Source organism: Pelodiscus sinensis, chromosome 1 (genome assembly GCF_049634645.1).
Source record: "Pelodiscus sinensis isolate JC-2024 chromosome 1, ASM4963464v1, whole genome shotgun sequence".
Lineage (NCBI taxonomy): Eukaryota > Metazoa > Chordata > Testudines > Trionychidae > Pelodiscus > Pelodiscus sinensis.
In genome coordinates this window covers 71,856,057-71,870,411 of record NC_134711.1, presented here as the reverse complement: position 1 = coordinate 71,870,411, position 14,355 = coordinate 71,856,057, and the positions used below count along the sequence as shown (strand labels likewise).

The window sequence follows — 14,355 nt, the reverse complement described above, 5'->3', positions numbered from 1 at the left end:
TCTAATGCATAAAGGGTCATTTAATTTGCTCCTGTTCAGAAGAGCGGAGTTTGGCAATGTCTACACTACACTTCTTTTTCAGAAAAAGGCATGCAAATTGCAGAGTGCAATTTGCATACCTTTTTCTGATTGTTTTTTCAGAAGAGGCTTTTCTGAAATGTTGGAAAAAACTTCTCTTTCGGAAGAGCCCTTCTTCTTTGTGAAACGCGGTTTACAGGGCTTCCACAAGAGCACGTCTGCTCTTCTGCAAAAAACGTTGGAAGAGCAGACATGTTCCCTGGACATAGTGTAGACATAGCCATTAAGTACTGAGGTGAATATTATCTCATATACACTGCTATCATAGCTTGAAATACTCTCATCTGTTACTCCTTCAGCAGATCTTAAGGCTGAATTATTTCCCACATTATCAAAGTTGTTTGTGTAAATCAACCACCTCTTTCACAAAGTGCACTGATAAGATTCCAACTCTGAAGAGGACAAATTTCTGGTGCTCTGTGCTGGTATTTGTCAATATTGATCTTAGGATAGAAGCCACAATATTTCCTTCAGGCAGCGGTGTCCTCACAGTGATCAGTTTACCCTTATTGAATTGTATTGTGTTGTTCCAGTCCTTAGTCTGGGAACACCAGGGTGAGTCAAAATCAGAGATGATGGCTTTAACTTTTCCTCTGCTTTTGTTTGGCTTGAATCTGAATGACAATATTTTTTAATTGTTTTTCGAACAGTGATCTAAATCTTCAGTCTACCTCCATGTCCAAAATATAGGCATGAGCAATACAGTTCATATTTACCAAGGGGAACAGAAATGGAAAATATGTCATACTATGGATGCATCTTTGGAATACTTATTCTAGTCAATTACACAAACCACAATTAGGGCTTGTATTTGCAAAATGAAAGTTTCTGCTTCTAATGCAGGTAGCAAAAAAAAAATTTTTTTTTTAAAGAAGAAGCCTTGGCCATGCAGAGACTTATTGGTATGTTTACACATATGCGTAAGTCCTTGTAAGAACAAGGACTAAATGGTCCACTCTGTAAAACTCCATATATTCAGAGAACCCCTGTGTTTTCTATACAAGATACAGGTATCTGTTCTTGAATTTCATTGTTTTGCTAACAATAATTTAGCCTTTAATCTGGAAGTACTGCAGCTTGGATGAGTCTAGACACAAGTTAATCACAATTTATTATAGGAATGCACATATCAAGCAAAAAACAATTCCCATTTTAAATAAAAGGAAGACCTTTGTTATTTAGCTTCATTTTTCTTTGTATCGAGCAAAGCAAAATGGAGTGTTGCCTAGTTACAGTCCTAATAGTGCCACACTCCTTTTTCTTTCCTTTTGCTGATTTTCCTATTGTTTAATTTTGTTGAAAGATTGAGAGAGAACAGAGAAAAGAGCCACAGAAATTATTTCAGATCTGGAGAAAATTTCTTATATTGAGACATTTAATAGCTCAATCTGTTTAGCTTCTCCAAAAGATTGAGAAGTGATTAAATTACAGCATATAAGTATCTTGGTGAGGAGAAGATACTGGGTACTAAAAATCTCTATAATCTAGTAAAGAAGGACATAATGAGCAAATAGAAGGTGAAACCAGATTAATTCAAATTAGTGATTTTAACCATGGGAACAAACTACCAAGAGAAGTAGTGGTTTCTCCATTTCTTGATGTCTTCCATTAAATATTAGATACTTTTCTGGAATTTATACTTTAGTCAAACACAAGGTATTGAGATAAAAATGGAGGTAACTTGGTGAATTTAAGCGGTCAGGTTAGATGATCTGATGCTCTCAGCTAAACACATATATAACTCTTGTAACTTCAGTGAGGTTTTATTTACGTGACTGAAAGCAGAATTTGGTTTAGTATGTTCTTAACTAGAGAAAAAAAATCTTGTTGCCCACTGTAGTATTAAAGTGCTTTTCCTAATGATCTTGTTAATTACAGGCATTTTTTAAATGAATCAAAATTGCATTAATTAAGCTTTTTGTAATGGCCACCCATCTAAATGTTCTCAGATTTGTAATGTTTATAAAAACCCATTGTCCTCTAAGTGTGTGTTCTGTATTGTATATTAGTCCTTAAGAATCATTTTTATCTCATGCCTTATTATTTTTAATTGTCCTTCATTTAATTTCCTCTCTTTGTATCTGCATACATGACAAATCATTTGATGAAAGAGCTCCGAAGGCTTTTTTCACCCTTTTGCATACAAAAGATGCATTCAGTGTCTCCTGTTGCTGTAAATAAAATGCATTTTGTGGCCCAGCCTGGCTAGGAAAACCACATAGTGCCTCATTGAAGTCAGTGTGGCTATGTGTTCATGAACCCATACTGTTCCCCTTGTAGAATCAGGGCTTAATTTTTGTTCTACATGAATAACAACTGTCCAGTTACAACTCTGCCAGAGGGTCACAGCTAGGCTACATCTAGACTACAGTGTTTTATTGGAAAAAGGTACGCAAAATGCGCTCTTCAGTTTGAGTTCCTTTTTCTGATAGTTTTGTCAAAAGAGGCTTTTCCAAAATTTGGCCCATCTACACTGGGCCAAATTTTGGAAAAACCTTCTTTCAGAAGAGCCCTTCTTCCTAATGGAAAAAGAAAGACAGGGCTTCTGAAAGAGTGCATCTGTTCTTTCTGCAAAAAAAAGCGGAAGAGTAGACGCATTCACTGGTATCCTGGAAAAAAAACATAGTCTAGACATAGCCCTAGATACAGGTGAGAACAAACTGGTTAATCCAAAGAGTTATCTCATCTTTTATGGGGCTAGATACCTCAAGAGGCCCTGTTTCAATATAGAAATCTTCCTCTGATTGAACAGCCCCTCGTTGTCACTGAACCCATATGGAGTTATAATCAAACAATTACAACCAATACCTGAAAGAAATCTTTTTTGAATCTTTTCTTCTGGCCTTCAAGCAACCCCCAACCTTCCTAAGCTCATCTCAGAAGCAAATGTAAAGCTGACAGGCAGAACAAAACATGGGACCTCTGGAGCTTTGTGCATGAGCCTCTACCGCTTTTGCTAAAATCCAGTTGGCTCTCTAAAGTTTATGAGCAAAGCCATTCTCTCTCTCTGTAGGCCATTGTCTACACTATGGAGTTATTTTGAAATAACTCCCCTTATTTCGAAATAACAAGCTGAGCATCCAAACTACAAAGCCAGTTATTTTTTAAAATAATGGGCTGGTTATTTTGAAATAATAACTTCTGCTTTCCACAAGGAATAACACTTATTTTGAAATAGTTACTTCAAAATAGCAGTAGTGTGGATGCTTCACTGCTGCTATTTCGAAATAACTACTCCCCACAGTCATTCAAATAATTATTTTCCAGTGCATCCTGGGGCTCTAAGCCGAGATAGTGTGTCCACATTAGGGGAGCCTGCCTTGGACTAATTTTGAGGCTACTCTGTAGTGTGGACATGCTATTTTAAAACAGTTATATCTGGAGTTATTATTTTGAAATACGTTATTTTGAAATAATTTCCTAATGTAGACATGCCCTCAGTGGTCTAAGAGCTACTACATAGTGCAGTGAACCACTCCGAGATGGTGTGTGAGTTACATAAACTCCCCACAGAAAAAAAGGAATCAACTCTAAATGGCTCTGGACCCTGACAGAACTATACATGCAAAACTGCAGACACATCCATACTACTTCAATGATCAACGCTCCCCACAATGCTTCTTTCTAGATCTGTGGGTCCTGCACTTTCCTATCACAATGTGGTGTACTTTCATCCAGTACACTAAATACCCCAATAACAATTATGTTGGTGAAACCAGTGAATCACTGAGCTCTTGAATGAACTCAAACAGGAAAATTATAAAAGACCAGTTTACCATATTATCTGTGAGTAAACACTTTTCACACACAAAGAAAAAAATCACTCTATATGTGGCCTGTCAGGACTCATCCTCAAAGAAAACCTGTGTAAGACCTTCAAAAGATAAACCTGCAAGTTTAAATTCAAAACTTCCTTAGATACTAAGGCTACGTCTACACTGCAGGTTTCTTGTGTAAGAAGCCTTTTGCGGAAGAGATCTTCTGCAAAAACTTCTTGCGCAAAAGCGCATCCACACTGCAAAAGTGCATCAGAAAAGCAATGTGTTTTTGTGCAAGAGAGCGTCCAGACTGCATGGATGCTCTCTCGCAAGAAAGCCCTGATTGCCATTAAGAGAATGGCCACCAGGGCACCTGTGCTTCCTTCAATAGGCTGTTTTTGTGCAAAAAAACCCTGTTTTCTGTCCACATGCGTCTTTTTGTGCAATATCTCTTGCACAAAAAGGAGTTATTCCTCATAGAAAGAGGAATACCTATACCGCAAAAACCCCTGTGTTCTGTCGATTCACTGTAAATTTTCTTGCGCAAAAACGCACTTGAGGTGTGGACGCTCTGTAAGTTTTTGCACAACTCTGCAGTGTAGACATAGTCTGAGTCACAGACTGAAAAGAGACACTGGATTTATGTCTTCTTATAAGCTATAGGCTGCTAACCTTCCCTCCCCTTAAACCCTCACAAGTACACACAGATTTTTTCCACTCTGACAGGTGTTAATGGGACACTTCAGCTTAAATGGTTCCCTGAGATATGTGTTAACTCTTCATGCTAAACAACCTGTTCAACCTTATATTTAACTGACACACCACTGAGTATCTTTCCAAGGCCTGAAGAAGAGCTCTATGTAAACTCAAAAGCTTGTCTCTCTCACCAACAAAGTTGGTCCAACAAAAGATTTTACCTCACCCACTTTGTATCTCTATTATCCTGGGCCCAACACATCTACAACAACACTGCATATAAAAATGAAATGATAAAAAATTCATTTATCAGCTTGCAATTAGAGCCTTACACATGCTGTTTTTCCTGTTTTAGTGTTATGCTCAAAAATTGATCTCTAAATTTATTTCAGATGCAAATGAAAACAGTACATAATTTCATTCTTATAAAAATGTTTCCTTTTTATTTTAAATAATAGGATTTCTGAAAAATAAACAGGGGGACACAGGATCTTTTGAAATGGGGCATTTCTGTCAAAAATGCCCCATCTAAAGTGCCGGGTTTTTTTCGAAAAGCCCTGTTTCAAAAAGAAGCGGCGGCTGTCGTTATGCAAATGAAGCGTAGGATATTTAAATCCCCATTTCATGTGCACTTTCGATGCGTCTAATTTACATCCCTCTGCCGACAGGGGGGTATAGTTTAGACACACCCGGATGCTGCTATTCTTATACTGAGTAACATCTTAAATAGTGCAAAACTGTTTAATTCTCTCTGATAACTGGTCTCAAACCAGTCAGTCTAGTCCCGGAGTTACATGCTTCTCAGCATAAGTAAGGATGGCATCCAGTCTAGCCCTAAGTGATGCTGGCTTTTACTATAATTCTTCAGAAAACACAGGACTTAGACCATTTAATATGGGGGCCTTTTTCCTGTAATAAACAAGAAAGCAAATCCTGGTTCACCCTTTGCTGTGTATTTTCTCTATGTTTGGTTGGAGATTTTTCTGTGTTAATTTTTCTTAGTGTCTAAATCCACATTATTTGTACATAAATGTGTGTGTTTGAAAAACACTAATCAAAATATATATATATAACATTCCATTGCACAAAATGTGATGAATGATGGAAGTTGGGACAATTCGAATTTGTCTGTGAATAGTATCCAACATGTGCCATGTTGCCAGACCTTCTGGTTCTAACATTTACTGAAGGTCTGTTGTGCTAAGAGGTTCCTAATAAGTAACAGATGCCAATTTAATTATAACCTCTGTTTCCAAAATCCATACAGGGGCATGTATCTTTTTAAATAAATTAGTGAAAAGGGTTCTTTCATAGTCAGATTTGCCATTTGTTATTGTGCTATTATTTTATCTATCATTATTTTGTTTAATGGATTGACATATATTCATTAATGTTTGTGTGCTTTTTTTTTTCCATCCATCTCTCTTCATCTCATGAAAAGCATATCGGGGTAAGTTAAATCACAGTGGCTGCTGAACATGTTCATTTTCAGCACCATGTTTTCTTTTATTTTTATTTTCTTTTCCTTTTTCAATTACATAGCCAGACCTATGCAAAGAACTAACTGCAAACCAAATGTCCAGAGTATTCTAAAACTTTATAAAATTGAATCCACAATGGTTCTAATTTCTTCACCAATTTAGAGCTTAATCCTGAAGCCCTTACTCTTATGAGTGGACACTAGGGATAATGCCAGGTGGTTTTTAAAATAGATTGGCTTGTTGGGTCTACATGTTCTGTATACAGAACAATATTTTTGTTTTATGTTTATATGATTTCATGCTTCTTTGCCTTATTCAACAATTCATTTGTTTTTAAAGTATTTAAATTTGTTTTAATTTGCTCTCCTGATTTCAGTTTTAAAATTCGCATATCATCCTCTTAGACCAACTGTACAGGCTTTGTGTTTTTCCTAAAACAAACTATTTATGAAGATTAGAAAATTCTATATAGAGTACTTGGAATCTTCAATATGTATGGACTATGGCTTTTCTAAGATTGGAACTCCAGAAATAAACTTGTAGAGGGTGAGAGTTACTCTTAATTTAAAATGCATTACTATGAAATGTTGGTACAAAACCAGATTTAATAAAGTTTAAGTAACCTGGAAGCTCAAAGGGTCTCTAATAATATCTAGTAAACTTTATACTATATTGCAAGTCTGTTTGGTTCATTATTGTTGTTTATCATATTTTAATAGTAATTCTTTGCAGCCCTAATTTAAAGTTATCTGTATTTTATGGCTATTCAGCATGCCTCTGTTTGCATAATGTATGCTTTCAGGAAAGCAATAATGCCCTTCTGCTTGCAGAACATGTGCTTAATATACAGCAATTACAGCAATATTTTAAAATGCTGTTCATATGTATGTTGCCTGTGTTCATATTAAATTAATAAATCACCCCTTCCTTTTTGCATTTAAAAACTTATTTATTGCTTGAATCATTATGTACATTTACCTGTTGCAATATTTCAATTATTTTCCCTTGAAAATTCTTTTAAAGTTAATTGGAAAAAGTTTTGCAAAGACATGGAGAATTAAACTTGTCCACCATTCCCAGTCCACATATTATACAGAGTAATACACAAATATGTATATACATCTACATAAAAAGGTGACTAAATTATTTAAAGTGAAGATCAGCCTGAAGGTAATAGCTTGAAGAACTACTAACATAATTTCAAATTAAGAATTATATTTAAAACACACGCAGACTCTTTTAAAGGCGATTAAATCAAAAGTATATGGCAATGGCAATTTTGCCTCTTGTTTCTTTTAAATCTACAGTGATTAAAATACAAATACAGAGAACTGAAAAACTACTTCTGCTAATAGGATCTGTCCAAAGTCCTATGAGTCCAATGAAAACACTCACCTAATTCCAAAGGTCTTTGAATCCAAGACAATAGTTCCTGGACATTTTTTTATTTGAATATTATTTTCCAGAGATAATCAATTGTGTTTATACCTTGATATGAAGTCCTCAAGTTGCTCCCATTGAATGGCATCTTGTGTCTATCTTAATTTACAGAAACCAAATATGTATAAAGACTGGCTGTAATTTGGGTAATATTTCTATCTAAAAGAATACAATAATTAAAAATTCCATTACATTACTCACTGTTCAATAATAATAAAGGAAAATTTAATGGAATCTGTTGCATTTTGCTTTCAAGATAACATTTTGACTTGCAGCCAATATCTTTATTAGAAAACGTTTATGCATGGTATTTCCTGGGAATTAGTTTCTCTGTCTGCAGGCCAGCGTTTCTAAATGAGAACTACTAGTACTGTACTATTAAAATGTTTTTACTTCATGTTTTAACATGCCTCATTATGAATTTGCCTCACATTTGCTAGTGAATTTTAATTAAGAGCCATTATAATGTGTATTACTGGAAACTCTACATGTGAAATCAACTGGAACTAGCTGTTCATATTACTCTTTTACAGAAGCACAAGAGTTGTGTGTTGAAATGCAGGCTTCATCATGTTTAGACTTTGTATTACAGTTCCTGTGCTTGAATTTAGATATCAATCATTTTAAACAACTGTTTATTGTTCACCTTGTTAGGTGAGACTCATTTTTTGAGACAGATGTAAACAAGGTGATGTTAGAGATTTTGTTTTTAATCCAGATTTTAATATTTGCCTACAGAGACATCAGTGTGTGGACTGTTAAATAAGGTTCATTTACTTTTTACACTGCTGGTGATAAAGGGTTTGAAAGTGCAGGGAAAAAAAACATACAGGGGGAACAAGAAACTCCATGAATTATAGCCCCCTACATCAGTGTTTTTCAACCTTTTTTTAATTGTGGATCCATAAAAAAATTCAAAAAGTGGTGTTGGCCCTCTTTGGGAATGTTAGTCATAGTCTGTGACCCCAAGGGTCTGTGACCACAGATTGAAATACATTGTCCTGTGGTAATGATAGATTTTCACAGATCTCTTAAACATAGTCAGTGAACCTGTAAGGTCCATGGACCACAAGTTGAAAACCACTAACCTGAATCTCAGGTTGTCCAGAACATTCATAGTCAGCACTGGTCTTTTGGGTTCTGTCTCTTTCTTTGCAGCACAGTTCCCATAATGTCCACTTTCATATAATTTCCCTAGTTTGCAACACCTACCTAGAGCAGTAGAATGATGCCACAGTAATGATGCAACAATAAATTGCTTGGATAATACCATAGAAAGTCGACTTATGAAATTTGTGTGCAATACCAAGTGGAAGAGTTGGAAAAGCTTTGGAGGACAGGATTAGAATTCAAAACAATCTGGACAAACTGACAAAATGGTCTGAAATATTTATTATGACATTCAGTTAGGACAAATGCAAAGAACCACACTTGGGAAGGAATAATCAGCCACAAAAATACAAAATGGGAAATGACTGCCTAGGAACGAGCACTGCAGAAGATGATCTGGGGGTTGTAGTGGATTGAAAATTAAAAATGAGTTTGCAATACTGTTGCAAAAAAATCCAAATGTCCTTCTGTAATATATTAGTAGGGTGGTAGTAAGCAAGACATGAAAAGTAATTTTCTTCCACTCTACTCAGCACTGCTAAACCTAAACTGGTGTACTGTGTCATTTGAGAAAGATGTGGGCAAATTTGAGAAAGTCTAGAGAAGAGCAGCAAACATGGGTTAAAAGTCTAGAAAACATGACCTATGGGGAAAGATTGAAAAACTGGATTTGTTTTGTCTGAAGAAGAGAAGACTGAGAAAATATGTGATAACAGTCTTCAAGTACACAGAATGTTATAAAGAGAAGAGTGATCAATTGTTCTCCTTATACACTGAGGGCAGGAATTAACAGGCATAAATTATAGTAAGGGGAAGTTTAGGTTTGATACTAATAAAAACTACCAAAATGTAAGACTAGTTGAGCACTGGAACAAATTATCTAGGAAAAGGGTGAAATCTCCATCACTGGAGGATTTTAAGAGAAGACAAACTCTTGTCAGTGATGGTCTAAATAAGTATCCTTCCTCAGTGCAGAAAACTGGATTAGATGACCTATCAAGGTCCCTTCCAGTTCTACATGCATATTACAGTTACTCCCACAGGGTCTTAAATAAATGGCATTTCATATAATTAATAATAATAATAATAATAGTAATAATAAATAAATAATATTCCAGTGCTTGCAAACCCTTTTAGAGAGCATTTTCTGCAAAATACCTTTTACAGGAAAGTCTAATTAATTTGAATTCTCCTTACCATTTTAGTTGCATGGAAAAGCAAGGAAATAATGGCATTTTTAGTCCTGTATCTGCCTAAAGATGCAAACAAAGTATAGACTATAACAGTATAAAGTACTTCTCTGACTCAGAGTCATCAGCCTAATTGTAGGAGAGAGGACATCTGCCAACTCCTCCCCAGCTTTCAGATAAGGGAGGGTGACACTATATTTCTCCCCACCAACTGAAAGCCCCACATGGCTTGGGGGAGGATGACAGCAAAGGGAAACAGCCAGAGACTGTTATTAATGCAGCTGAGCACATATTTTGCTCCTTCCGTAATGATCAGTTGCTTAGTTAGGCAGGGAGGATGCAGCTGTAGTTGTAGCTTTCTGTAACTAGGGGCATCTCTGTCCCTCTGCTGAGCAAGCAATAAGCTATTCTCTGGAACCACGAGCCCCTTCCTCCTGTCACTAGAACTTGTGAAACAGTTCATTTGAAATTTGTGGGTTTTTACTTTCGATAACCTCATGAACGACTTTGACAATGTGTGGTGGCTATTTTTTTCTGAAAAAATGGCACCTAAATTTATGTGAACACGTTTATAGCTCAGAGGGATAGCAGTACTAGTCTGTAGCTGAAAAAAAAATCTTAAAAAACAAAAATAGTTCTGCAGCACCTTAGAGACTAACAAAACATGTAGTTGGTATCATGAGCTTTCGTGAGCACAAGCCACTTCTTCAGATGAATGGAGTCTAGGGTACAAATAAATTGCAGAGAAAGAGAGGGGCAAGGACGGAAAGAGAAGGAAAAATATTGTCAGAGTACCTGTGCTAAATGAGGCTAATATTTGTACCCTGGACTCCTTACTCCATTCATCTGATGAAGCGGGTTGTGCCCACAAATGCTCATGATACCACCTACATTTGTTGTTAGTCTTTAAGGTGCTGCAGAATTTTTTTTTTAAGTTTTCTTCTGTTTATAGTTGTTGTTGCCCTTGTGATGGGAACCACAACATACAATTTTAGACATTTCCACATTATTGTAATAAAAGTATAGATTCATTTGAAAATTAGATGTTTCTTTTTACAAGGAGTTTATACTAATGCATTTTCCAATGAAAATCCTTTTAAAAGATTCAGAGATTATAAAGCCATCAGCTAGTTTGACCTCCGATATAACACAAGGCCTGTTTGAATTAGAACATATGTTTTAGAAAAACATGGAATCTTGATTTTGATTTTTTTTTAAACTTGACCTTAAACTAGCCAATAAAATTTGGTTTGAAAATTTGCCGCAGACATGTAATCACTGAAGAAGATTCATACTATTCTATAAAATTCTGATAGTTGCTATTTTAATCATATAACTTTTATTAATGGGATTTACTGTTATCAGAATTATACACAGATTATCAATTAACTTGCATCATACGTTCTAACAAATTGTGGATTTTTGTCCCCCTCTAATGACTGATTCATACAAGAGGATAAGAATCTACTACAGTTACCACCTAAGAAATTACTGCTAATAGAGGCTCTGTTTTCAGTTCTGAAGATCCAAGGTTCAAACCTTACAGACAGCCCGAGTGACATTATTTATAATTTCACATTACATAGCATACAAATCATACATACGTATATTTAACCCCAGGGTTATTTTTAAAGGGAAAATTCAGCTTACATTTGCCCTTTTATGATTTGTAAGCAAAACCAGAAAGGAAGAGGAAATGATTATGTGAGCTCTTCAATATCAATTTAAAACCTTTAAACAAATAAAATTAAATTAAATTAAATAAAAACACTTTAAGATCCCAAAGCATTAAGTGAGGCTTTGGTCTTGTGCTAACCCCCTTCCCAAGTGTTAATTTCTCCCTAATATAATAGATTTAAAATTTCAATTACAATTATTTATAATAATTTTCCTCCCTCTCCTGCTTACCTCCCATGGACCTCAGAATCATGTGTGATGTCACTGATAACAGCAGTCAGGAGTATAAGAAACTGCCTCTATGTCCTCTTTCTGAATCCTAGTTAGACCAAGGAAACCTGGGGAGCTAGACTAAGGAGCCCAAAATTTTCAGTGAAAATAAATCAATCATCAAGTATGGTCCCATTAATTACTATGGAGTAATTTACAGACAAAGGATACTCATTGGAAGTACAAGTAACAGAATCTAACTCTTCATGATTTGGCAACCCCAAGTTCATTTCTTAATAAAGCAGGGTCATCCTCTCACCTTTAGCACTACTCCATTGTGCCACTGTTTTTCTGTATCTCTATGTGAAGAGCTACTAAGTCATATCAGTGTTGTTGCGGGATCTCTAAACCACATAGGCTGCAACAATAGAGGACAAGGAAACTAAATCAGCACTATAACTTTCAATTTCCTTTCTTACGTGGTGTTACTAGCAAATTTTAATGTTTCATTAACATAGTCCTTTTCCATTACTTGCCTTCTGTGTGCCATTCAGTGAGAGGCAGACAGAAATATTCTGGCTAATAAGAAATAGAGTTCAGAGGGGTTCCTTGATAAATTCTGTGCCCCTGCAATGTCCTGTCATTTTTTTCACTTGTGCAAAAGGAGTTTGTTGTGTGCTCGGTCAAACAATTTAATATGAGTAAAATGTAAAGCTAGTATTTTCCTGGTATTTTAATAGATTGAAAATGTTTGTAATCTGTACAATATTCAACACTATTATATTAAATATGATGTTACATTATTTGTTTCAAACGTTGCAAAAAACAAATTCTTACTGTGAGTTGACGTGTTCTACAGTCTTTGAAGTCCAGAGGAGTTGGCAGATGCAGAATTTGGATCTGTAGGAGGCTAACCTTGTAATGATTCACATACTGTTGATAAATTCTGACATGATGCTTATCCAATGAATTGTGTCAAAATGGGTAACAAAATTATATAAGAGATGCCTACTGTATGATTTATTTATATACGCAATGTAGAAAATTGAAATACAAAAGTATTTCCTTTATATGTTAGGCATTATCAAAGAATGACAAGATAAAACAAGTCCTAGAACAAAAAGAGAAAAAAGATTGGCATAAAGACAGAAATATGTCCAAAAAAAGAAAGGAACTGTTTTTACTTAGGCTTAAGTTCTTTAACAAGGTTATCCATGTAAATGAAAATCCATTGTGATGCATTATTGTTGCATTTAACCTTGGAAGTATAGCTGCATCTCTGCTGCTCCAGGTATTGCCATCTACCTAACACTTTATGGTACACTTTTAGGCATGAACTTCTGGAAGAAGCTCGGAGAAAGGGATTGCCTTTTGCACAGTGGGATGGGCCTACAGTGGTTGCATGGCTGGAGGTAAGTATTAAGAGGGGGACTCGGAAACATGGATCTTATTCACAGAACTTATCTATTTGTTACCTTCACACATTCTGAGACGGTATTTGGGAAGAAAGTTTGAATATTTATGTTTCTTAGGGTACGTCTAAACTATGTTTTATTTTCGAAAGAGGATATGCAAATTCGGTGGGAATTTGCATATCTTCCTCCGATCTCACTTTCAAAGGCGGAGCTTTGAAAAGTAAAAGTAGTCTGAATGCAGTTTTTTTTCGTGAAAAAAAATCCCTTTTTCAAAAAATCCACGTAAATCTAATTTTTTAAGGAAGAGCGATTTTTTTTTAAAAAGGTTTTTTTTTCATAAAGAATGAGTCCAGACTACTTTCACTTTTGAAAGCTCTGCTTTCGAAAGTGAGATCGGAAGAAGATATGCAAATTCCCACCAAATTTTTGCATATCCTCTTTCGAAAATAGAACGTACTCTAGGCATAGCATTACTTTCTATTAGCTGTAGCATCACTTCCAGTTGCAGATGGCTAAGAGGTTGAAGGGCTGAGTCAGAAGTGCCTAGAGGGAGATAGAGGGTGGTTGGATGGAATGGAGACCCCAAAAAAGGATTATTACATTTGGAACGTGCTACTCTAGAGAAACTGGAATTGAGCACTGGATTCCTACGTCAGTATTCCTCTGCTGTCAGCAAATGTGTAAGAAACTCACTGTGTGAATGTGTCTGTCTCTCTTATCTTCCCCAAGACAGGATGTGTAGAGGATCTTACCCTTCACAAATAGTATGTAGACATGTAATTTATAGAATTTTCATAATGCATAAGTACAAGGGGGCCAAATTAAGGCACCCTTAATTCTGCCATTTCCTAGCACTATCATCTTAGTGTTCTTTAAACATAGTTATTTGGTTTGTAATTTATGTATGTATAGTTGTATAAGTCTTAAGTTTTGTGAGCTTCCTTAATCAATGCTTGATAAATTGCCTCATTCTTGATGTGCATCCTCCTTGCTTGGAACAATGGGCATACGCTTCTCAGAGATGCTGTTTGTGTCACACAAAGGCATTGTGTCTGATTTTGATAAATGCTTGCTATAGAGCTAATTAAGACCAACGTACTCCTTTTTACCCATTAATGTAATTTAAATTTGAATCAGGTTCTACAGAAGTGAAACATTCAAACTACTTAAGCCACACTCATTTCTGAATTGCTGTCTTCTGTTCTAAATGTGAAGGATTCGGTCACAGAGACACCCCCCCCTTAGGACTGTGACTTGATATGCTGAAATACCATTGAGCCCAACCTTCTTGCCCTTCTTG

General features: G+C 35.7%; 1 protein-coding gene across 2 annotated transcripts in view; it reads left to right on the top strand.

Annotated features, from left to right (window-relative positions):
* PPFIA2 (PPFI scaffold protein A2) overlaps positions 1-14,355 on the top strand; it is a 608,376-nt gene that overhangs the window by 550,271 nt on the left and 43,750 nt on the right. For both annotated transcript variants that reach the window (XM_075932509.1, XM_075932507.1), the window contains one exon: positions 12,971-13,052. In XM_075932509.1, coding sequence (XP_075788624.1) covers positions 12,971-13,052 — 82 coding nt within the window. The remainder of the gene's footprint in view (positions 1-12,970; positions 13,053-14,355) is intronic.